Here is a 27,062-nt window from a genome sequence, read left to right on the forward strand (position 1 = left end):
GATTCCTATTGGTTTGGCATATTTTCTGCTCTCCTGGGTCCCTGATTGATAGATTCATGAGCCATTTCTTTCTCTGGTCTGAGGAAAGTTGGGGTAAGTTTGTGTCAGAGTCTGTAGACCCACTTGAGGAGCCCTGAGGCTTAGAAATGCAGTTCTTAACCTTCCTTCTGTTAGACCCCTATGGGAACTTAGTGGCTGGATGAGGGGGTGATTCAGAGCTCAGTTAAAGAACTTTGTTTAGAAGCCTAATCAATAAGACACTTTAAGGACCCTTGTCTTGGTTTCTTTCTTATTTAGATTATTCTCAAATCCCTAACTAAGCAAGTATTAATCCTCTTAGGGAAACAAATTTCAGAGCGATTCTCTTGAGGAAGTTGCTGGGTGTTTAAGTGATGGGTACCACTGGGATTTCTAATAGGCAGACTACAATATGCTGTCACTGAGGTTTCAGAGACACCATGAGTTATATTACGACAGTGACAGGATGTAAAAAGTGTGCATGGGAGCGGTGGTATTTGGTGGTTGTGGAGAGGTGGGATGTAATACTCCTCAACCTCAAATGTTATTTAGAAACTACATAGTTTTCCGAAGTTACTCTTAAGAATTCAGGATTCTGAACAGTAATTTGCCAAATGGCAGGGGCTTTCTGAAGGTCAACAGAAAGGAACATGAAGGGACTCTGTCCTTGACACCTCCTGGGTTATCAACTCTAGACCAAAAAAACTCCTGACTTTGGAGAGAGGTTTTCAAAAGAAGATGGTCTTGATGGAGCTTGTTAGGGAATATGAGCTATTTCTAGTGCCTCTGGCAGGAAAATAGCCTTTGAAAAAGGAGGTAAGACATGGCATTAAAAAGACTTATGGTAGAGAAGGAAGCTATTAGAATTTGAAAACTCCATACATATAGGACAATAGCTTTATTGTCACCAGGAGAGCATCAGTTTGTATGACCTATTTATATAATCTAAGTAAGATCTCTGATATTTTAATGATAACTAACAACTGGTTGTTTTTTTCCACTACAGGTGCAGGTTATCATTCCGAATCCAAAGCCAAGGAATATAAACATGTATGCAAACGAGCTTGTCAGAAGGTATGAACAGAGTGTGTCTGATGGAAACATTTGTTTTGGCCAGCAGGCAGCTTTACCTTGAAATTCAAAATTTTAAGGTTTGACTTCTAAGGTAGTCTTTAGTTTGGACCATGAAATTATTGTGCTCATATTTGTGGGGTCTCTGTTTTGTTTTGTTTTGTGTTTTTTATTCTCCAAATGATGCTTAGATTTTGCCCTTCCTTTCCCAGATTAAAGTCTGTATTTTTGGAATTGTGGGCACCTAATCATATATCTTTTAATCTTTGTAAAGGCATTGAGCTCCATTGAAGGAGTAGGGAAAACAGTTAAAAGGCAGCCAATGTGTCTTTCTACGAAGAGAAGAAAATAAATAATAAAAAATTAAAATGGCTGCTTTTCTTGGGGAGATTATCCTGTCCTTTTTCCTTCTGTTTTTCATTAGTAGTTTGTATCATAGCAAATTCATTGTCATTCCTGAGTTTAGCTTTGCCCTTGTTCTCAGTTGTGCTTTTTTTCTCTTTGGTTTTTGAGGTTTTGCTAAATTGTTGAAAACTCAATGTGGAGGCAGGAATGGACTCAGAAGAAATATTGTTTGTTTTTATTTTGATCTCGACTATATACTCTTTTTGGCAAAGCTTCCATTACTTTTTATGCAAATATAATGTTAATGGATATTATATACTGAGTAAATATGGGTCTCTTCCAGTCTTTTCATTTAAATACCATTTAAAAGAAAGATTATACTTTATTAGAGATCTAAGCTTTTTCTTACGAATGAAATCACATAAATAAATAAGAATATTTTGTTATAGGGATTTTTTTGTTTTTGAAATTTAGAATAAAGCTAAAAGTTCTCTAAACTATTTCATATTTTTTATCTTAATTTTCAAAGTTTGAGGTGTTTTCATCATCTGAAAAAAGATGTTTTCTGTAACTATAGTCCTAGAATCCTAATACGTTTGGAATGTATAATCAGCCCCCTCAATTTACACAGTGAATGAACTTAAAAGTTTAATGAGGAATACCACTCTTAGCTTTTGAGCATTTTCTCTGTTGACTAAATTGGAGCTTTAATAGTTCATGGAGAAATCAGTTTTCCTTCTCTCTCTTTCCTTTATACTCCAGAAGTTAAGGTGATTTTATGGGCCTTTACTTTCTATAGTTTATATTACAAAAGAATATGATTTGTTTATCTCGATATATCATACAGTAGTCTGCCGTTACCCATGGGGGATATGTTCTAAGACCCCCAGTGGATGCCTGAAACTGCATATTGTACCGAACCCTATATGTACCATGTTTTTTCCTATATATACATACCTATGATAAAGTCTACCTTATAAATTAGGCACAGTAAAAGATTAACAACAGTAACTAATAATAAAATAAAACAGTTGTACTGTGTATGTATAAAAGTGGTGTGTTTGTGGTCCCTTTCTCTGTGAAAATATCTTATTGTACAGTACTCACCTCTTCTTCTTCTTGGGATGATGTGAAGTGATAAAATGCCTCCCTGGTGGGATGAAGTGAGTGAATGACACAGGCATTGGGGCATAGTGCTAGGCTACTGTTAACCTGATATTATGTCAGAAAGAGGATCATCTACTTCTGGACCGCAGTTAACTGGGTGTAATTGAAATTGTGGATAAGGGGGAACCACTGTAGTACCAAAAATGTTTTAGTCACATGTATGTGTTCATCTAAAGATTTTGAAATATTTCTGTGATTGAGAGTCACTGTTTTTTATAGTTAGGGGTGTGGAGAGTAGTAGCAGTGGGAGAAGATGTTATTAGCTTAGTCTGAGATTCAGTTATGTATATAAAATATGAATTATGAGGATATTTATTTATTTTTCTTTCTCTAAATATTTAAATTCCAGTTAACATACAGTGCCATATTAGTTTCACGTGTAGAATTTAGTGATTCATCACTTACATACAACACCTGGTGCTTATACAACAAGCACCCTCCTTTGAATTATCAGGATATTTAAACCAAACTGAATTCACATAATGTCTATGGCTATTTTGAATTGCCCTGTGATGAATGAAGCCCTTTCACTTACTAAATCGCCTGCACTTTGCATTTAGTGGCTAGATTTTATTCATTTTCTTAATTTGAATGATAAGTGAACTATATCATAAATTATCCTGAATATAAACCCTTGCTTGTTTTAAATCTAAGTAGGTTATGTCTTAAAGTATGGAATGGAGCTAGTGATTAATTTTTACTAACTCTAAATGTCTCCTACACTTCTTTAAGGCTTTGGAAAGTTTTTGGGTATGTTTGGGAAGTTGTGGTTTTACAATGCATAATGTCTCCCCTTGGTTTCATAGGCAATTGAAAAGCTACAGGCTGGTGCTCTTGCGACAGATGCAGTGACTGCAGCTCTGGTGGAACTCGAGGTATTTCTTTTCTGTTTTATTTAAAATATTTGTGAGTTTATGTTCATTATTCTTAAATGACATGAGTGTTGAGTTAGTTAATCATCAATTATATGACCAGTGTTTCCCAACTGTATTAACAAAGTTATGAAGAAACCTGTGATATATTGTTGGGTTGTTTTCACTGGGGACATCTCTGAATAACATAAAAGTTGATTGAATCCCTCTTCCCCACCCCTTTTTGTGAGATTCATGAATATAAAAGTTATTGGTGTTTGGATACCCAAATTTTCTTATGTTTAATAGGAAAATTCCTGAAGTTAACTCCCCTTCTCCAAAAGTAATGCATGTTCTCTTGTTTAGGAAACAAAAAATTATAGCTATCTAGAAGTGTCTAAAGAAGAAGGGGATGTTTCCTCATAAACCTATCAATTAGATTTGTATCCTGAAGCCATGCTGTGTGAAGTGTGTCTTGTCCAGTGTGATTATTAAGTTGGTCTCCAGTTGGGCGCCTGGGTGGCTCAGTCGGTTAAGCGACTGCCTTCGGCTCAGGTCGTGATCTCAGGGTCCTGGGATCGAGCCCCGCATCGGGCTCCCTGCTCCACGGGAAGCCTGCTTCTCCCTCTCCCCCTCCCCCTGCTTGTGTTCCCTCTCTCGCTGTGTCTCTCTCTGTCAAATAAATAAATAAAATCTTAAAAAAAAAAAAAAAGTTGGTCTCCAGTTAACTGAAGACATTGAGGAATTCAGTGGGGAGGCTCTCAAGGTCGCTATACTTGTTTTACTCTATATTGAGGGACTGGAACTTTGAGGATGAATTTGTCCTGGAGATTACTGAGGCCTTCAGAAGACTGACTTTTGTTGTTCAAACTTAGAGAAGATAGATTTGTGTCAATCTGTTTAGAGGATTATAGTGAACAAATACTTTTCTGGTTGAGAAGACTGCTTGGGGAATCAAGATACGAAGATAAACCAGTGATGAGTTTGAGGTAGGAGGTGGATGGAGTGGGTCTGCCCAAGTTGACTGGATTGTGGCCCTTTGATTTAGGCTCTCATATCAGGGTACCTACCCAGTCATGCCAGGCCTTGCTTTTCCCTATGAAAATTGCTCAGGAGTTTACCAGAAGCCCTGGCCGTGTTTTCTGTATATTCCCCTGCTTAGTTGTGGAGCTATGCTTTAGATCATGCTTTGTAGATTTTAATCTCTCCTGTTAATGCCTTCAGATGGGTCCAAGTGTGGTCGAGGAAGGTAAACATCTATGATGGGTACAAGTTCTTTTATAGTTTGGTTCCTGAGACATCTGACTTGGGATATATGGTCCCCTCCTGTTTGTGACTGATAACATCTTACACCACCTTTACCAGTCCTTAGCCCTGGGCACCTCCCAGATTCTCCTTGACTCAGTTTTTTCATTTATAATATGGGGGTAATTCCTATTTCATAGAGTTCTGAAGATTGGGTTTTAACATATGACAAGCACTTAGGTCATTGTGTTACACATAGTAAGCACCCCTGAGAAATTAGTCATTATTACTATTATGAAGTGCTTTGGAAGTGATATATATGAGCTGAATATTTATGGTGACTATGAATGACATGTTTTTACAATGCCAGGAAAAGATTAACTATATAGTGTGGATGAAAGGAGAAAAGTGCTGCAAGAAAGAAGATTGATGTACTTACCAGCAGATCTTACCTTTACTCAAAACACAGAAGGAAAGCTTCATCTAACTTAATTAAATTGTTAATTGCAAATTACTCTCCTTTGTGCATAAGAGGATGTCCTGAGGTTATCGGTGGTGCATGGATGGAGTCAGTGTCGGTCCAGGGAAAGAAAAAGAAGGTTAATGAGTAGCTGGGAGATAATACTGTAATGGCAACTATGAATATAAAATTGAGTAAAATTAAGTTTTTCTTTTCTTTTCATTTTAGAATAACTTTAATTTTCTCAAGTCATACTTCTATCATGTTGAATATTTTATTACATTTTTCTCCAGTGATCAATCAACCATACTTTTAAAGAGTTTACTTATTTATGCTTAAAAATGATTAAAAATACATTCTGGAATAGCAAGTTACTCATGAGTAAGTGAGCTTTATAGTTTTGAATGATGACTTCTGTTTTTTAAGAGTGTGGATATGAAGTTCTTTTTTAAACAAACTTGTTCTATTATTTTTGACTGGACTATGTTATATAGATAATGGGAGCATGAGATACACCTGAGTGAGTTTAGTGTACTTCTCCCTCTCACCCCCATTGTTAAATTTGGAGAAGAATTTCAATTAATTATCTTTAATAATTCACTTTTATGTGGAATTTTTGAAATATGTGAATAGTTTAATGGCTAAGGCTAGCTGGAAGAGTTTTCCTAAATCTTAAGAATTATGTTGGAAGTCATGCTTATACTGCCCCCTGCAGTTTTGGTTGCTTTGATTCATCACCTTTAAACAAGGTGAGGTTTTCAAGAGTTCAGTTGGAGTATTGTAATAGTTAAGGTCAATGGAATGATATAAGGAAATCAGATTCTAATATTTTATGTACTTAGAAAAATATAAGTAACAATATTGAGTCCTTTCAGCTTACTGAAAAGGCCCAGAGAGTTTTGATTTATAATGTGTTATGTTTAATTTGAGAGTACCTACTTTTCTTTAGTTTTGACCAATATATTCAATAAAGCTAAGTCTTGTCCTAATTGCTGAAATCAGACCTTTTTTTTTTGACTCTGGGATGTACTTTTTTTGAGTAAAAAAACCCCTTATTTTTTAAACTTAGGCAGAATTCCTTGAACACTTTATTAACTGTGGGCTGAAATGACTGAAATGGTTTAATGGTCCTTACTGGCTAGAGGGGGTATCTAGCCTTGTATTTAAAAAAAAAAAAAAAAAAAAGAATTTGCACTTACCCAAGTAGTCAAAAGTACACTGATTTCAACTCCATGCCATAGGGGAGGAAGAGACAAGGTAAAGAGAAAGAAATTTATATGTATAGACACATGCACACTTACGCAGGCCACCTAGACACATCATTTTTGAGCTTTTCTTGGAAACCGATCACCTTGTGTAGTTTCATTATCCTCGTTTATCACTACAGACAGTGGTATCATCCTAAGACTACCACTTCTGGACACTAGAGGGGTGTTTCTGTCATTTAAAGAAGTGGGGAGGTGAGTGCCTAAGTTCCTGCCTGTTAAACTGACCAGCTTCTCTCTTGAGGGTTTTGGGAGGGAAGGTGGCCACTCCATTTGAGGCGTGCTCTGCAGTATGGAAATGAAAATGATATGACACCGGGGCGCCTGGGTGGCTCAGTCGTTAAGCGTCTGCCTTCGGCTCAGGTCAAGATCCCAGAAGCAGGAAGCCTGCTTCTCCCTCTCTCTTTCCCACTCCCCCTGCTTGTGTTCCCTCTCTCGCTGTGTCTCTCTCTGTCAAATAAATAAAATCTTAAAAAAAAAAAAAAAAGAAAATGATATAACACCAAAATGCATTTTGTTTATCCTCAAAATGTGAGGAGGGAAATGGAAAGGCCAGTTTATAGATCATATTTTAATTTATTGTTCAACTGATTTGGTCCCATTGTTTCACTTAGCTATTTATAGCTTTTTTGAGATTGTCCTTACAACTGATGGGAAAGTGACTTCTATCCATTGGATAGTACAGATCTGATCTCACTCACAGTGGAGAAGAGGTTTGTGAAACATCTGATCTTCCTATCTGGGGCTATTCATCTGGAAAACAGTTGTTTTCACGGCTGCTTTTGGAATAGTTTTGGTTCAGGTAGTGGCAGTGGATTGTAAACTCTAGATCATAATTTTGCACATTTCACATGGGATAGCTTCTAATATGAATTTCTTCTTTGAGGAAATTGGCTATAGATCTGGATGAGTCATGATGCAACTGTTAATGTAGAAAATGTGTCACAGATTCCGATGGGAAACAAGCTACTTGTAAAATACTGAAGCTCCCTTTGCACACCGATGTTTTTCTGAAAAACATCTAGTAAGACCTTTCTAATAAGGAATTCCTTTCTGATAAGGAATCAGAGGTGAAATGTGAATGACGCAGTTTTGAGAGGTTATTTGTAGTCTTGTATGAGAAAACTGATGAATCTGGCTGAGAGTTTGAATATCTTGGTGTAGGCTTTGAGATATTTTGGTCAATTCATTTTGAAACTAGTACTTTTGGTAGGTAGAATACTGTGCATTAAAAATAGTGGTAGATATAGCTTTGAAATTTCATATAGTGAAAGGCAGCTTGCATAGGCTCCTTTGTTAAAAATGTTTTGTTGAGTTTATATTATTCTAAGTGGACCGTGCAGTTGTTGTGTTGACTTGATTTGATTCATCCTTTAAGGCTCCCTGTGATCAGGGAAGATGGTAAGTCATGGTTGAAATTAGTTTATTGTTGAAATGCTTTAACATTTAAAGAACAGATTATATCGGGCACACGTTTTTGTATCTGTCTGCTAAGCAGTCTGTTGTCTCTGGGTCTCTATATAATCCAATATAATGCTTGCTTATGAACTCTAGGAAAGTTCTTTAAGAAGTAACTTCTTATAGATGGCCGATAGTTTGGGGTGTGAGAGAAAAAAAATATTTGCATTATTGCATATTTCTATTATATATAATACCGTCACACATTTGTCTGTCTCTATATCCTCTTACACCCAGAGCCAGCTCTGCATGCATTTCTTTAAAGCAGGGATCTCCAGAATGTCATCACTGTTTTTTTTTTTAAGATTTTATTTATTCATTTGAGAGAGAGAGAGAGTGCACACAAGCAAGGGGAGAGGCAGAGAGGGAGAAGCAGACTCCCTGCTGAGCTAGGAGCCTGATGTGGGGCTCAATCCCAGGATCTGGAGATCATGACCTGAGCTGAAGGCAGATGCTTAACCATCTGAGCCACCCAGGTACCCCTCCAGAATGTCATCGCTGTTGACTAGTCTGTTGTTGATGCCCCCATCCAGGTCTCTCTGCAGCTGCAGGATTAGGCCACACCCCCTTCTCTTGGGCTGGAATTGTCAATGTGCCACAGGGAGGGAGAGAGAGAGCACCTAAGGCCTGCCAGTCCTCGAAATGCTTAGTGGTCATGGAGATGGTATGGATTGCTCCTGGCATATGGGTATATCTAGGATGGAAGGGAACTTTGGGAAAGGCTGATATGCCCCACTTTCTCTTAACAAAACCTGTTCGCAAGTTTGCTTATGGAGTTTCTTTGTGAGTAGACACTTAACCACATCCTGCCCCCTACCCTACTTCAGTGTTTTTTGGTTGTTGTTGTTGTTGTTGAAAAAAAAGAGGGGCATTTGTTTTATAGGCATTTCTGTTTATTTGGGAGGTTAGAAAAGTATGTAAATAAACGAGCATCTCCATTTTTCTGAACATTTTCTGTTTTGCAGAAATCATCTTTTCATAAGCAGAGGGTAGCTGAGTATCTCAGTGGTTCCTTGCTTCCTCCTCCCCTCCCACAAGGGGCTGAACACATTGGAAAGACAGCTTGATGCATTTAGCTCACATATATACAAGTGCCCATTAACCATAATATGACTGATGAGTCTAATTTTAGACCTAACACTCTTGAAAGTCATTTTTCTCTTCAATTGATAATATCTTTTATTCTCTATAATGTGGGGAGGACCTGTTTTTATGTATTTGAAGCAAGGAGTTTTACCTTTTATCCTTTGTAGTACTTAACCTGTTTGCATTGCATGAAATTTGAGTTTTGTCTTTAGATGCTCTTTCCTTTTTTTTTTCAACTTGGTATCATTGATTATTTCAGTCAGAGACCCCATTTTGCCTGTCTGTTTAGCATTATTTCCAGTGGTGCTTCAGTATTTCTGTGTATTCCAGCTGTTTATAGAGTCTTTATGTTTCTCTGCATTTTTTTTGTTTTCTTTTATTTTGTTTTATTTTTTGAGGTGTACATACACAGTTACACTTCATGGAGTTGCATCCAGCCAAGTATCCATGTTCTTCTTGTGAAGAGGCAGAGAAAATCACCTCTCCCAAGAATTTCCACCTTCTGACCAAGGGAAATGTGTCCTGAAGAGCTGTACGCAGATGGGAGGCAACTTGTTTGCTTGTTCTGCTGCTAGAGCATTGATTTAATTAGAAGACAGGCTGTGGGTGGCCATGTGCAGACAAAGAAGCACCAGACATGTCGAGCCCAGTTAGCCTGGGACAGTAAAAGTAAGTTACACTCTTTTTAAAACATTTTTGAGTACTGATGCTGATTCTTGCCTTTAGTACTAAGGGGCAACTTGTAACTTACTGTTTGTGTTTACACAGTAGGTACATCTGTTCTTTTTCTAGGGCCCTAGAAATTAGATGTGCTTTCTAGCACAAAGTACCTGCTTAATGGAAAAGCAGTGATTTTTTTTCCTTTAAAGAAAACTGAATCAATTATTACAGTCTGATTTAATTTTACACTGCATCAAAACTGTGTATTAGTTTTTGATCAAGTCAAAACACTGAAGTACAGAGCTTGTTATGTTTTACTGTGTCCTGATGGGAACATGAAACATTTTTCACTTTTTTCTAGCCATTTCTTGATAAGATATGTGGACCTTATCAGATGTATTCATCTTGGCCGAATCTAGAAGATATAGTCCAAGAGCAGACTTAGCAGTTCCTGAGGAGCATGTAGTGTTATATGTGAACCCTCATTTTGCTCTTGGAATTGTTATTCTCCAAGAACATACTACATTTTGGAATTCAGTTTTGAGCTACTTAAAGCTACATTTGGTAGTATGATGGAATTGGTGGTAGTCTGTGCTTTGGTTATGTGGAAGCAACTTAGACTTATGAATTGAGTCCTGTATTAGTAGAGATATTAGATTCATTAGCCCTTAGATTTGTAGTATTGTGATTATTGAATCATTTTGTGTGTGTGCATTTGGGGCATCAGTTTCATAATCGAACATCTACTTTTTTTTTTTTTAAGATTTTATTTATTTATTTGAGAGAGAGAGAATGAGAGACAGAGAGCAGGAGAGGGAGGAGGGTCAGAGGGAGAAGCAGACTCCCTGCTGAGCAGAGAGCCCGATGTGGGACTCGATCCTGGGACTCCAGGACTATGACCTGAGCCGAAGGCAGTCACTTAACCAACTGAGCCACCCAGGCGCCCACATCTACTGTTTTTTTTTTATTGTTGTTGTTGTAATTTCTGGGCTAAGAAGCTTTTTCTGTGTTGAACAAAATCACAGGCTGATATCATGAAGGTTAGTCTGAAAGACTGCCCTCGGATTTTAAGTTTTTGCCCATTTTCCCAGACCCAGGCCTTTATTTAGAATCTGGAAAGGAATGAGGAAGAGACTTAAGTTACATGATTTTTAGGAATCCCATCAAGATCACATCCTAATTCCTGCTCCAAAGCAGGACAAAATATTGCTTCAGTTTTCTTTTATTCATATTCTCTCTGTCTATCTCTGTCTGTCTCTCTGTAGTTCTTATGTGTGTAGTAGGCTTATGTAACCTAAATGTTCGGAGAATGCAGGATTGCATCTCACTGTAGCAGAGCAAACAACTTAAAAATGAAATCTAGGCATCCCAGTTGATGAAAGTTCTTTGGTCATTCCCACTGCCAGGGAGTTGTTACTGGTTGTCATTCTCACTTAGGATCTAGCCTCCTGCATGGTACCCACATTTCTTGGCCGTTCATGACATGCTTATACTATAACGTAGGATATCAACAGTGTTAACACTTGTTAGGCTTCTTAGAAAATCCAGGGTGAGGAGCTTATTTATGTTTTCTTTCTTTCTATGCTATGAGCAGATGTTAACATTTTCTAGTGTGCTGAAGTCTTTTTAATAAAAAGAAGCATTATAAGTTACTACTTATAAGTTAGTAATGCCCTCCAGTTCTGACCATGTCCTCACCTCACATTTGATAGAAGGATGGCTTAAGTTATTGTGATCCCATGGTCTGTTAGGTTCTTTTTGAGTGATATTTCCATATTATTGTCAACATGGTTAAAAGGTGTAATTATTTAGGTTGAAGGGATGTGTAAGTGGATGCCAAATTTAGCTCTACTAGAGCAACAGCTACATTTGTCTTTTCTATTGTAGCTCATGTGGAAAGGACAATTTCAGGTACTGTGTGTGCTAACCTCTTCCTGGACATTGTAAAGAATCCAACTAAAACAAAGTTTAAAACTATTTCAGATGTGCAAGTGTATTGGAGCCAATATTTTATTTTAGAGATTTGTGTTATGTTTGACAAGTAACTCTTTGTACTGCAATTCTGTGGCTTTGAATAAAAAAAAAAAACAAACAGGAAACTAAATTGCTGTGATGTCCTTTTTCCGCTTAATTATGTTATATGTTTATTTGCAAATTAGGCAGATTAATAATAGGAGGTGAGTACAGAGGTGCAGTGCTTTTTTATTAAAAATATTTTTTTGTAATAAATTAGAGAAAAATATGCTTCCATTTTTTGACAGAATATTACATGCCAGATCAACAAATGCTCTAATGAACAAGTATCAACATTTGTTGCATTTTTTCTGACATTTCTAGAAGAGTTTGGATGTTTCATGAAGATCATAAAAAGTCTTAGTTTCTAATACAAGTGCTGTTGTTTGTGAGGGTTTTTTTTCCCCCCAACATAAAATATGTTGTCTCTTGTGTTATTGAATAGTGAAAAAAATGAACTGTTCCAGATACTAAAACTGGGTATTGGATGCAACATATTTGACTCAAATGTTCACAGGGTGTGATGCAAACAAATGTTCTCTCAACTTACATCCAGGATAGCTAAAATATTACTTTAACACATGTTAAAAGTAGAGCACTGTAACTATTTGGCTAGATATAATTCCGGGCTGTCTGAGTTGAGTAATTTCCTCAGGCATTCCAACTTTGATCAACCACAGCAGGAACTTTTAGCATGTCTGCAGAGCAGCCAGTGCGTCTGTAAATGTGTTCTGAGGTAGAGAGAAAAGAGATGCCAGCAAAGGAAAGAATACCTGCTGTCATTAAGGAGCAGTTACATAATGAAAATGGGAAGTTTTTTGTTTCCCTGGGAACTCCTTTTAGATCATTGAGTCTCTGATGTCTAAGTATGCCCTGTGGTTCTGTATTAATGAATGAAAGATACTTCATTTGGCCTAGTAAAAATGCTTTCTGGCTAACTGCTGCTGAAACTTGCTGGTTAGAGCCCATTAATTCTTAAACTTTCCAGTCTTTATTAATGTAATGTTAATCGGCTAAAAAACCTAACAGACAATAGTGTGTTATTAGTCAAGTGTGTCTTGATTGTTTTTAATTGGCTAGTATTTGTGTGAAAGTATTCTCATGTACCCTGTTTTAGAGAATAGTTCTAAGAACAGGCAGCAACTATAGAAATAATTTCATATACCTTTGTTTTCAACACGTGGGTGAAAATAGGTTTTCTGGGTTTTATTCTCAGTGACCTGAAAATGAATTTGCAGATACACATGTTTCTATACATAAACATTAACTAAGACTATTTATAATGGTAAATTGCCTTGTGCCTTGTTGGGAGCTACATGTTTCCCCTATTTTTGGACACAACATGCTCTTATCACATGGATATCACTTGCCTGGATATCTTTTTTTTTTGGGTTTCCTTTTTTTAAATTTTAAGTTCAATTAATTAACAGTATAGTGTATTATTAGTTTCAGAGGTAGAGTTCAGTGATTCATCAGTTGCATACAACACCCAGTGCTCATTCCATGACGTGCCCTCCTTCATGCCCACCACCCAGTTACCCCATCCTCTTTTAAGGAATTAACAACTACTTGCCTACTGGATATTAAATTGAATATTCTGTCTAGCTTCTTTCTGTCCTTGTTTTCTGTAGTCCCATGATAATGAATACCATGACCTCTAATTAGCTCCAGTTGTGAAAGTTCTGCTTTTTAGGTCAATATTGTATCAGACATTAGGATGAATCCATAATCTTGTAATTTCCATGTGGCAAATCTCTCTGATTGTCCACATTTTCAGTTACTCAAAACAAGGTTAACACAGTTAAATAAAATTAACTAGTAATAAAAAAAAAAGTCTTATCGTAGTTTTACCTTCTTTCATAGTGTTTTTTTTTCATAACTGGACAAAGGCAGTATAATTGGTAGATTTACAACTTTTAAGCCCATCCCCTTATCCTGAAAGAGGTACAGAGAAATGGTTATTGAGGAAGTAGCTGAGGGTGGGTAGGGGAAGGACAAAGGTTGGGTAAGCTAATTGTGATTTCATAGGCAAGGTACTTGAGTGGATTTCTGAGTTGGTTACCTTGTTACTGTTTCTTTGTTTACCCAAGAATTTTTCTGTAAATATTGTTCATCTGAATGCTATAATTTCTTCAAATTTAATACTTGTTTGATTTCATGTGCCTATTGCCTTGATCTTCAAATCACTACAGTTCACACTGAGATGAGAGTCAACTTTTATAAAACTGTGTGGGATCTGGTATCTAATTTATAGATAGATTCTTACTGTCCTTTAATTACTTTACCTGATTCTCTTTGTCATTTTTTACATATTACCTAAATATTGATACCACCCCCCACCATGTAACTGTGTAAATTTTATGTGTTTGTGTGTGTGTTTTGTTTTTTGAGTTTTTCTGCTCCGAACTACTAGCCCCAAAGGGAGTATCATGTTTTATCATTTTGATAATGGCAGTTCACCATTAGATAAAGTTGTAGATGTAGTTGACTAATAGTGATCAAGATAGTCTTGAGAGGGCGCCTGGGTGGCTCAGATGGTTGAGCGTCTGCCTTCGGCTCAGGTCATGATCCCGGAGTCCTGGGATCGGGTCCCGCATCGGGCTCTCTGCTCCTTGGGAGCCTGCTTCTCCCTCTGCCTCTCTCTCTCTCTCTGTCTCTCATGAATAAATAAATAAAAATCTTAAAAAAAAAAAAAAAGATAGTCTTGAGAAAAATACCATGATTCATCATTCTTCTTGTGGATTTTAGGGAGAAAGCTTATCTGACTTATTTGTAGAAACAAATTCCAGTCATCATAATCAGAAGATATGTGGCATTTCTGACCACTGACCTGGCTCTTCTTAATAAAGTGTGCTGACACATGGTAGTTAGACTACACGGCAGGTTAGGTGGCTTACTTCTATATTTATTCTTCTTACTTAAGTAGCAAGAAGGAAGAATATTCAGTATTTTAAATATCCAACTAAGCACGAGAATGAAATCATGATTTGTTGTTTGGACTGGCATTTGTATCAAAGAGCTCCTTTGCCTGAAATCTGTATTGTATATTCAGTTTTCACTGAAGACTTAGCAAAGCTCAGATTTTGCATCAGAAGCTTGATACCTTATTAACTCTTGGGCCAGTGGTTGCAGAAGAGACAGTTCACAGATATGTGTTGATTGGCCCATAGACTAGTTCTTAAAAATTGGAATTTGTTGCCAACATTTAAAAATTAGGAGACTCAAAAATCTGGATTTCGAACTTCTCTTGAAAAAATGAGACCTGGCCACATGGAGCACGCATTCTCTCAGTCTCCTAGGGCTGAATGACAGCTGTCACTTTTGACTGTAGGAGGCTTTGTAATTCAGATTGTATTTCAGTTCAGGGTAAAGCTGAAAATAAGGCTTGGACAGATACACCAACTTTTGTCTTGTTGGAAGGGCTGAGAAAATGAATTGATAGTTTAACAGGGATTCCTACCAAAAGTAAGAGTAAAACTGGAATGAGCCTTGATTTAATTTTTTGCAATTGGAACTGGACTGAAATATTAACTTATTATTTTGAAAATGAACTTCAAATCAAACTAAAGACTTTTCAAAAAATTTCCCACTGAAGCAGTTTGAACCAGAACCAAAGTATCTCCCTCCAAAGAGTTTAGAGCTGGAGCTAAAGCAGACCAAAATACTGTATGACCCAACTAAGCTTGAACTAAATTGTTCCTTTATTTACTTCTTGTTTCAGGAGTAAAATATTATTTTCAGTGTTTGTGGCAAAGAATGTACCAGAAATGACCATAAGTACAAGCATATTGCACTGATTTCAAAACTTTGTCTTGCTAAGCTAATTTAGCTTCCAACATCATTTATCTTATCTTGATCTCACTACTTCGTAATGGAAAACATACTTAGAAAAGTCGTTGATTTGCACATAATATTTGTGGCTGCATCTGTGATGATTACCCAGAAAGCTTTGTATGTCCTTTTCAGTAATTCTCTCATTTTATTAATCTTTTTCCACTTCATCTAATTTTTCATCAGTAAAAGTTGAATCTTGGCTCCCAAAGTGGTTAGCTTTTGTAGCCTCTCATAGTTCATTTGTGCTTTCTTGCTTTCTACCTCTTCCATGCTGTTGCTGATAGATGCCTTTATTTTTTAAATTTTAAAAAAGGTTTTTATTTATTTGAAAGAGACAGGGAGTGAGAGAGAGAGAGCACGAGTGGAGGGCAGGGGCAGAGGGAGAGGGAGAAGCAGACTCCCCACCGAGCAGCGAGCCTGATGTGGGGCTTGATCCTGGGACCCTGAGATCATAACCTGAGCCGAAGGCAGACGCTTAACTGACTGAGCCACCCAGGCACCCCTATTGCTGATAGATGCCTTTAAAAGCCTCCTCTAGATGGGGTTCACAGAGATAGTGAAGTTAAACAGCATACGGAGTTCATTTAGGTTGGAGTTTCTCAAGGTGAGGATCGTGGTCCACCTGAATTAAAATTACTTAAGGTAGCTTGTTAAAAAGAATGAAGATTCCCTGTCTTCACCTCAGATGACCTAAATCAGAATCTTTGGGAATGGGAATCTGGAAATTCTATTTTCTGATTCTTTTTAAAAAACTTTTTTATTTTAAGATAATTGTAGATTCACATGCAGTTGTAAGAAATAATACAGAGAGATTACTTGTATCTTTTACCCCACAATGGTAATAGTTAAAAAAAAATGCAGTTAATCTTTTATTTTCAAAAGTATACATTATAGTTTCAAAACTTTTTAATGAAATATAGTATACACATAGAAAAATATGCACATTTATTGTAAGGGATAGCTCCTTGAATTTTTCAGAGTGAATGTATCCTCATGGAACTAGCACCCAGTTAAGGAAACACATTTACAGCCCTCCAGAAGGCTACTTACACCCCCTTCAGTCACTCCGGGGTAAAGCCTGGTCTGAAATGGAATCATGCTGTATGTTAGTCTTTTGTGTCTGCTTTTTTCGGTTGTTAATTGAGGTGAAATTCATAGAGCACAAAATTACTCATTTTAAAGTAATTCAGTGACATTCATACATTCATAATATTGTACCACTACCACCTTCTGTCTTGTTCCAGAAACATTTTTATCTCCCCAAAGGGAATCCTGTACCTTATAAGCAGTTGCTTTCTCTTCCCTCCTTTCCTAGCCCCACAGCAACCACCAATCTGCTTTCTGTCTTTATGGATTTACCTGTACTGGATATTTCATATAAATGGAATCATACAATATGTGATATTTTGTGTCTGACTTCTTTCACTTAGCATAATGTTTTTAAGGTTCATTCATATTGTAGCATGTGTCAGAACTTCATTTCTTTTTGTAGAGTATTATTCAACATTGTTCATGATTATGCCACAATTTATCCCTTCATCTATTGATAGACATCTAAGTCGTTTCTGTTTTCACAATTGTGAAAAGTGTTGCCGTGAACATTCTTGTGCAACTATTTGAGTACCAAATCGTGAGGTCATACTGACTGCGTCTTTAACTTTTTGTGAAATCACCAAACTGTTTCCACAGCAGCTGACCCATTTTATATTACCAGCAGCAATGTATAGTTTCTCCCAGCAGCACTTGCTCTTTTTTATCTTTGTGATTATAGCCATCCTCATAGGTATGAGGTGGTACATCACTGTGCTTATGATTTTTATTTCTCTAATGATTAATGATGTTGAACATCTTTCCATGTGCCTGTTGACCATTCATCTATCTTCTTCAGAGAAGTGTCTATTGAAGTCTATTCATTCCAAGTCCTTTGGCCATTTTTAAATTGGGTTGTTTTTTGGTTATTAGGAATTCTTAATATGTTCTAGATACTATACTACTATTGCAAGTCTGAAGTTATGTCACAATAAACACTGGCTCCCTGCTAGGTGGGGAGCCTGCTTCTCCCTCTGCCTCCACCTCTCTCTCTCTCTCTGACTCTCATGAATAAAAAAATAAAAAAATAAAAAAACACTTGAAAGGAAAAATAAATTGTAATTACCCCTATAGTTTTCTTGTCTCCTCATTTTAACCCTCTGACCATACCCAGTACCCCGTCTCCTGGCCTGTTTCATTTTTCTCCATCCATGTTTACTGCTATGTAATATGCCATCTAATTTATTTAATGTCTTATTGTCTGTCTCCTGTAGCTAGAATGGAAGCTGCACGTGAGAAGGATATTTTTCTGTTTTGCTGTATCCCCATGGTTTACATCACGGTTTTACAAACTATGGCCTGAAAGCCAATCTGGACTGCTGCCTGTTTTGGTCTGCAAGCTCAAAATGGTTTTTACTTTTTTAAATGATTGGAAAACAAGTCAAAAGAAGAATAATGTTTCATGACACCAGAAAATTACATGAAATTTAAATTTCTGTGTTTATAAATGAAGTTTTATCGGAACAAAGCCATGCTTATTCCTTTTTGTATTTTCTCTGGCTGCTTTCATGCTACAAAGGCAGAGTTGAGTAGTTGTGGAATTGCCTGTATGGCCCACAAAGCCTGAACTATATAATATATCTGGCGCTTTACAGAAAAGATTTGCCTGGCACATAGGTGTCCAATAAATATTTGTTGAATGAATGAAACTTAACCTATACCATCACAGAGGAATCTAAATTGGAAATCTTCCAGTAATCCAATTCTTGAAAGTTTGACCTTAATTAGCTGCTAAACAAACAAACAAAAAATCCACAAATGATTTTTTGGTAATACTTTTTCACTGATCGCTATTCATCCTGTAAATAATGAGAATTGATGATAAAATACCAGGGAATTTGTAATTCTTAGGATAGTGTCAGCTAGGCTAGGTGTGCTGCACAGGTTTTACCAGTATTAGTTTGAAAAAGACTGTAACAACATGGGGTATACATCCTGTTTTTATTACTCTAAGAAAAAGTCAACAAATAGTTCGTTTTAGAAGCTGTTTGTTTTTTCCCTCTTTCTCATCAGCTTTAGATTAATAAAGCTACCTGCTTGTTAATGAAAGCAATAATTAAAATAATTTTGATATCTTAGCATACTTAGAGTAAGAAACCATATTATCACATAATTTCGTTCTATATTTTATTCATCTAATGATGTGTTTGTTGATTTGCACTAGAATAACAAGGTATGAATACTAACATATTAGTAATTTTCTGTAAATGTCTAACTTCTTAAAGGAAGATTAGAAATTGGACAAACATAAATCATTTTATATAAAAATGATTTTATAATGTGCCAGTCTGGTTTTTGTAAGGCATTTGAAAACTAAATTGTTTGCATCTGTAAGAGCTGTTAATAGAGATCTCGTAATAGATCCCCAGAGGTACAGTATACCCTATAGCCTTGCAAACAATTCTTACTTTATTTTATGCTTTCAGCAAAGGACATTAAATGGGTAATACAGGTTGTAGTTTATAGTGAAAGAGTAATGTTTTGCAGATCTTTGCCTTGGCTTGGTGTTTTCAAATTTTGTTAATAGGGTTTACATGTCATGATGGGGATGTAGCTTGTACATCTTGGCCTTTCCACCCTCTCTTTGTTGGGTCAAGCAGTCAGAGGGATTTTAATTGGTAAAACTTCTGTCTCTTCTGAAAGTTATGGGTGCCTGGGTGGCTCAGTTAGTTAAGTGGCTGCCTTCAGCTCAGGTCATGATCCCAGCGTCCTGGGATCAAGTCTTGCATCAGGCTCCTTGCTCAGCGGAGAGCCTGCTTCTCCCTCTCCTTCTGCCTGCCTGCTGCTCCCCCTGCTTATGCTATCTCTCTCTCACTCTCTCTCTGTGTCAAATAAATAAATAAAAAATCTTAAAAAAAAAAAAAAGAATTCAGTTTAAAAAAAAGCTATGGGTAAACAAAAATATTTTGCTTTTAAAATTTCATCTTTTAGAAGCTGAAAATGCTATTGCTTGAGTTTATTTCATTTCTCTTGTTTTAATTGTGAAAATATTGGATTCTTAATACTCTTACATTATTCTGACATTTCTCTATAAGTGTAACTTGTAAGAATCAATAAGCATCAGCTTAAGAGGGTATAGTTCACAGTGATCAACTATTCAATTTATATCTAGTTGTAATTAGCTCCTGTTCATTCATTCTACAAATATTTATTCAGTACCTACTAAGCGCCAGACATTACGTTAGACATCAGGATACAACACCCAAAAAGACAAATTACTGTACTACGGGCTTAACATTCTATGGAGAGAATTAGACAAACAAAAAGTACATATAATGTCAGGTAGTGAAAGTGCCATAAAGAAGCATAAGATAGGGGTGCCTGGGTGGCTCAGTCGTTAAGCTAGTCTGCCTTTGGCTCAGGTCATGATCTCAGGGTCCTGGGATTGAGCCCCATATCGGGCTCCCTGCTGAGCGGAAAGCCTGCTTCTCCCTCTCCCACTCCCCCTGCTTGTGTTCCTTCTCTCACTCTCTCTCTGTCAAATAAATAAAATCTTAAAAAAAAAAAGCATAAGATAGTAAGAGGAAAAAAAAGGTTGGGAAAGTTGGCGAAATGCTAATAACTTAATAAGGGGAGAGCCCTCTGATACCATTTGAGCAGAGACCTAAATGAAATGGAGGAGAAACCCATGTGAAGATGTTGGGGAAGGGAGTTTTTGGTTAGAGGGAAAAGTACCCTATTATCCCTTCTTATTCCACTTTATTATTCTTCATAACACATCACTATAGGACATCAGCTATTTATACACATGTGTATATATGTGTTTCTGCACACACATGTGCACACAATCTTTATTTATTGACTTTTTCTCCTACTAGAGCCACTCACTATACTCAGCATTTCAAAGGAGTAAATGAACAAATGTAAAAGCCCTGAGGTGGGAATGTTCTCTCTGTGCTCATGAAATTGCAAGGAAGTCAATGTGGCTGGTTCATAGGATGTGTGAGGGAGGGAGGGGCCAGATCATATAGGGCCTTGTAAACCTTGGAAATTAGGACTTTAGATTTTATTCTAAGTATTATGGGAAACATTGTAAGTTTTTGAACATGAGAATAACAGGGTCTGACAGATTTTAGGATTGCTTGCTACTAATTGGGCATAATGATTTCTAGTTGTACAAAATGATTCAGGTCAGAAAACAACAAATGACCATTTAAAAAACTTATGTATATTTTTTTATAAGGAGAAAGTTAGTATATTGGTGATTAGTTTATATCAAGTGAGAAGTACACTTTTTTGTCAGTTTTATCAAAGTATAATATACAACAAAATTAGCCAATTTTAAGTATATAATTTGATGCTATGACAAATGTATACAATTATGTAACCACCAATACAATCATATATAATATTTCCATCACCTCCAAAATTCCCTCTTAATGCCTATCTGCAGGGGATCCCTTTCTTTCAGTGGCCCCTGGCAACCATTGTCTGCTTTTTATCATAATTTGGCCTTTTCTAGAATTTGGATTAAATAGAATCATATTATATGTGGTCTTTTGTGAGTGGCTTCTTTCCCTTAGCATGATGCTTTTGATATTCCTCCCTATTGTTGGGAAATTAGAGGTTTGTTCCTTTATTGCTGAGTAGTATTTCATTGTGTTGATACATCATAATTTGTTTATCCATTTACCAGTTGATGGGCATTTGGGTTGTTTCCAGTTTTTGGCTGTTCTGATTAAAGCTGATATAAACATTTCTATTCAAGTCTTTATGTGGACATGTGCTTTCATTTTTCTTGGATAAATACTCAGGAGTAGAATTTCTGGATCTATGGTAAGTATATGCTTAACAGTGAAGAAACTGCCAAGCTATTTGCTATTTTCATTCTCATTAGCAATGGATGAAAGTTGCAGTTGTTCCACATTCTTGCCAATACTTGCTATTGTCTATTTTCTTAATTTTAGCCATTTTTATTATTTTATTTTGTTTCATTTTTTTTTAAAGATTTTATTTATTTATTTGAGACAGAGAGAATGAGAGAGAGAGAGAGCACATGAGAGGGGGGAGGGTCAGAGGCAGAAGCAGGCTCCCTGCCGAGCAGGGAGCCCAATGCGGGACTCGATCCCGGGACTCCAGGATCATGACCTGAGCCGAAGGCAGTCGCTTAACCAACTGAGCCACCCAGGCGCCCTGCCTGATTTTCTAGTTAGAAAGATAAATATAATCCCTATTATGCCATAGTCAGAAGCAGAAGTTCAGTAGACATACTTTTGAAGTTATAAATATATATATATGTATTTTTTATAAATACATATATAAATATATATATGTATTTTATGTATTTTTTAAATATATTTTTAAATTTTTAAGTAATTTCTGTGCCAAACGTGGGGCTCAAACTTACAACCCCCAGATGGAGTCGCACACACTACTGACTGAGCCAGCCAGGTGCCCCTGAAATTATTAATGTATTTTGAAGTAGGAGAAATATTTTTGAAAAAAATTGCTAAGATATCTTTTAATTTTCTTATATACTTTTTCTTATGTATTTTTAAAATGTCAAATTTAAACCATCATGCAGTAGTCATTTTCAGGATAACTTTGTTCAGTTTGTGATTTCTAATTGGATTATGTTAAAAATTTTGCAGAGCTGATTAGCTGATATATTCCATTTCAAAGATTGTTGAGATAGTGTATACACTGGTACAATCTTGCATGTGTATTTTGGGAATTACTACATATAGGTAGCTGCTTTACATTTTTCTCACATTTCAGTTCCTTTTCCACGCTTTGAAGATATACATGACTAGGCAAGGGAGGTTATATGCAGTAAAAAAAACACCCAAAAAACCAAAAACCCCAAACCTTTGTAATGTGGTAATTTACTTGCTTATAATCTCTTTTGCTCTGTTCTCAAAATATGAAAAGATCCAGGGCAAGAATTCAGTCTTCATCTGTTTTAAAACCATAATTTTTCTTTGGTTGTGATCTCTTTCCCCAGATTTAATTATGAACGGATTTAGCTAGAAATATTAAGTTGGAAGTCCTTATTCAAAATCCTTATGCTTAATCATGCATACTCTTTCCTCCATCTCATAAAACGCCTTTTCTTATTCATGGTTTTATTTATTTCTCAAGTTTCACAGTTCTGATCCTTTCCTTTCTCTCTCTCTCTCTCTATTTTTCTATTCCTACTACTATCATTTCCATGCCAGGTAGTTAGTATTTCAAGCCTATGTTGTAAAATAGCCCTCAGTTTGTTCTCACTGATTTCATTCTCCTCTCCTTCCTTCTCATACAATGTGTACATGTCTGTTTGTTTCCTTGACCAAAATACCCATTTCGATTCTCTCTTATACAGAAATCTTGACTGGCTTCTCAATGTTTTTTTTAATCAGGTTCAGATTCTGATGAATAGTATGTCTCAATCTTCAGATTTGGCTCCAGTAAATCCTTTTTGCTGAATGTGTCTTCTGTGGCTCTGACACTTTCCCATTGCCTGTATGTTGCTCACATCATTTCCACCAACTGGAATTTTCTAGCTTCCTGGCTATGTTCAGGAAGCCTGCTGTTAACTTCTCTGTTTCATAGTGCGCCATTTCCTTTTGGGTGCTGAAAGCATTTATTATCTCATTATTAACTCATTTCTATATAATTATATAGCCTTTTTTTCCCCATCCTGTGATCTTATTTTTAAAATTCCGTGGACTGTTCGGTTATTTAACTGCATTAGGACAAAAACTCTGTTCTCCAATCTCTGACCCCTTTGCTCTAGTTATAGGTACACGTTAAGAAGGTTTAATGTTGTGGTCAGTTTTCTTGGATCTTGCAGAAGTACAGGAAACTGGGGACATTTGTAGATGATATGAGGCATTTGGTGATCTATAGGTTGATCCAGATTTGCTGTAGTTTCTTAGATAATATTGGTCTTACCTTAGAACAGGGTTAATTTTCTGGATTGACTCAGTTTTCTAGAATGTGAGGTTAGAGTTGTTCATTTTTATGGACTTTATTTTGGAGTACGCCTTTCATCTATGCAGTGACTTAACCAGGATGAAATAGAAAACCTGAACAGACCTATAACCACTAAGGAAATTGAAGCAGTCATCAAAAATCTCCCAAAAAACAAAAGCCCAGGGCCAGATGGCTTCCCAGGGGAATTCTACCAAACCTTTCAAGAAGAATTAATACCTATTCTTCTGAAACTGTTCCAAAAAATAGAAACGGAAGGAAAACTTCCAAACTCATTTTATGAGGCCAGCATTACCTTGATCCCAAAACCAGACAAAGACCCCAACAAAAAGGAGAATTACAGACCAATATCTCTGATGAACATGGATGCAAAAATTCTCACCAAAATACTAGCCAATAGGATCCAACAGTATATTAAAAGGATTATTCACCATGACCAAGTGGGATTTATCCCTGGGCTGCAAGGTTGGTTCAACATCCGCAAATCAATCAATGTGATACAATACATTAACAAAAGAAAAAACAAAAATCATATGATCCTCTCAATAGATGCAGAAAAAGCTTTTGACAAAGTACAGCATCCTTTCTTGATCAAAACTCTTCAGAGTATAGGGATAGAGGGTACATACCTCAATATCATAAAAGCCATCTATGAAAAACCTACAGCAAATATTATTCTAAGGAGTGTCAATCTAATCTTTCCATCCCCGGCTCTCTCTCTCTCTCTCTTTCTTTTCTTTTCTTTTCTTTTTTCTTTCCTTCCTTCCTTTCTTCCTTTCTTCCTCTCTTTCCTTTCTTTCTTGTCTTTTGGGAGTTTGTCCCCATGATGTTTATTTTTATTGTAAGATTTTATATTGTTAGATTTTTTTTTCCATATCTGTGGTTGGAAATCATGTATGATATTATATTGACATAACAAGACTAGTGGTATATATTTTTAAAAACTTTATTCACAGTATTAGAAAAATAAGATAGTGTCTTTCTTTTAGATTGCAAATACATGGCTGACTTTTTTTTTTCAGTTTTTAAATTTAAATTCAATTAGCCAACATATTAGTTTTTTTTTTTTTTTTTAAGATTTTTATTTATTTGAGACAGAGAGAATGAGAGACAGAGAGCATGAGAGGGAGGAGGGTCAGAGGGAGAAGCAGACTCCCTGCCGAGCAGGGAGCCCGATGCGGGACTCGATCCCGGGTCTCCAGGATCATGACCTGAGCCGAAGGCAGTCGCTTAACCAACTGAGCCACCCAGGCGCCCAACATATTAGTTTTTGATGTAATGTTCAATTATTCATTAGTTGCATATATGACCCAGTGCTCATCACATTGTGTGCCCTTCTGATTCCAGGCCTTTATGTTCTGTAGTCTGCTGATACAAGCTTTTTTTTTCCTTCATGGTATCTTTTTATTTATTTTTTAAAAAGATTTTATTTATTAGAGAGAGAGAGAAAGAGACGGGGGGAGAGGGAAGGGAGAGGGAGAGAATCTCAAGCAGGCTCCATGCTTAGCATGGAGTCTGATGTGGGGCTTGATCCCACAATCCTGAGATCGTGACCTGAGCCAAAATCAAAAGTCGGACGCTCAACCAACTGGGCAGCCCAGGCGCCCCTTCATGCTATCTTTTTAAAGATATAATTCATATACCGTAAAATTCACTTTTATAGTATACATTTCACTTGTTTTTAGTATATTCATAAAGTTCTGCAGCTGTCACACCATCTACTTTTAGTTCATCTGAATCACTGCAAAAAGAAACACAGTACATATTAGCTGTCACTCCCCATTCCTCCTTCTGCAACCCCTGGCAATCACTAATCTACTTTATGGATTTGCCTTTCTTGAAATTTCATATAAATTGGATCATCTGGTATGTGATCTTTTGTGACTGACTTCTTTGATTAGCATTATGTTTTTAAGGTTCATCCATATTTTGCCATACATCAGTACTTCATTACTTTTTATTGCTGATTAATACTCCGTTGTATAGATATACCATGTTTTACTTACCCATTCATCAGTTGGTGGGCATTTGAGTTGTTTCCAGAAATGCTGGCATATGAGTATTAAGTAAGCTGTTGTGAATATATGGGTACCAGTTTTGTGTAGACAATTCACTTCTCTTGGGTATATACCTAGAAGTGGAACTGTCGGGTCAAATGGTAACTTTATGTTTAAGTTTTTGAGGGGTTTCCAGATGTTTTCCAAAGTGGCTGTACCATTTTACATTCCCATCAGCAGTGTGTAAGGGTTCTAATTTCTTTATATCCTTGCCAACACATCTGTCTTTATGATTCTTTTTGATGTTATTTTAAGTGGAATTGTGGGTGTGAAGTAGTAGTTTGTTGTGGTTTTGATTTGCCTTTCCTTGATGAGTAATGATGTTGAGCATCTTTTCATGTGCTTATTGGCCATTTATATACCTTCTTTGGAGAAATGTTCATTCATATCCTTTATCCATTTTAAAATTGTCTTTTTATTTTAGAATTGTGGGAAGTTTTTATATATCCTGGATACAAATTTCTTACGGATAAACGATTTACAGTCCCCCTGCCCCCATTCTGAGTGGGGTTTTTTTTTTTTTTTTACTTTTATTGTGTACTTTAAAACTCAAAAGTTTTAATTTGATGACATCCAAATTCTAGTTTTTTCTTTGGTTGCTTGTGCTTTTAGTTTCATATCTAGGAAACCACTATCTAATCTGAGGTCATAAACATTTGCCGTAATGTTTTCTTTGAATGGTTTTATAGTTTTAACTCATATTTAGGTTTTTGATCCACTAGGAGTTAATTTTTGTACATGGTGTGAGATAGAATCCCAACTTTGTTCTCTTGGATTGAATATCCATAGTCCCAGCTCCACTTATAGAAAATACTACCCTTTGTTTATTGAATTGTTCTGGCATCGTTGTTGAATTGACCATAAATATAACGCTTGTATCTGGACACTCAGTTCTATTGCATTGATCTATATGTCTGTCCTTAGTTATATCACACAGTCTTGATTACTGTAGTTGTGTAGTAAGTTATAAAACTTAGAAGTGTGAACCCTCCGATTTTATTTTTCTTTTGAAGATTGTGATTCTGAGTCCCTTGCATTTCCTTATGAACTTTAGGGTTAGTTTGTCAGTTTCTGCAAAAAAGGTAGTTAGGATTTGATATGGGATTGTGTTGAAGCTGATCAATTTTGGAGAGTATTGCTGTCTTAAAGACATTAAACCTTTTGATCTATGTACATGGGTGTCCTTACATTTATTTAGGTCTTCTTTAATTTTTTCTTAACATGTGTTATAGTTTTCAGTGTATGAATCTTCTACTTCTTTTGTTGAATTTATTCCTAAGTATTTTATTCTTTTTGATGTTATTGTAAGTGGAATTGTTTTCTGAATTTGATCTTCACATTGTTCATTGCTAATATGTAGAAATAACAGTTGATTTTTGTATATTGATCTTGTATCTTGAAACCCTTTTGAACTTATCAGTCCTAATAGTTTTTTAGTGGAGTCCTTAGGACTTTTTGTATACAAGATCATGTCCTCTTATACTAAGAGATAATTTTACTTTTTCTTTTCCAATATAGACGCTCATTA

General features: G+C 36.2%; 1 protein-coding gene across 3 annotated transcripts in view; it reads left to right on the top strand.

The window, feature by feature from the left end:
* Window positions 1–27,062, top strand: part of TASP1 (taspase 1) — a 303,312-nt gene that overhangs the window by 11,534 nt on the left and 264,716 nt on the right. For 2 of the 3 annotated variants that reach the window (XR_004679429.1, XM_035005826.1), the window contains exons 3-4: window positions 1,025–1,092; window positions 3,408–3,476. Coding sequence is in view for 1 of the 3 variants with exons in the window: in XM_035005826.1 (XP_034861717.1) it covers window positions 1,025–1,092; window positions 3,408–3,476 (137 nt within the window). In the remaining 2 variants the exon portion in view is untranslated. Of the gene's footprint in view, window positions 1–1,024; window positions 1,093–3,407; window positions 3,477–9,364; window positions 9,636–27,062 lie in introns of those variants that run through there. The other variant, XM_035005827.1, reaches the window with a different exon arrangement.

The sequence above is a fragment of the Mirounga leonina genome, unplaced genomic scaffold (assembly GCF_011800145.1).
Source record: "Mirounga leonina isolate KUSES-001 unplaced genomic scaffold, KU_Mleo_1.0 Mir_150, whole genome shotgun sequence".
Classification (NCBI taxonomy): Eukaryota; Metazoa; Chordata; class Mammalia; order Carnivora; family Phocidae; genus Mirounga; species Mirounga leonina.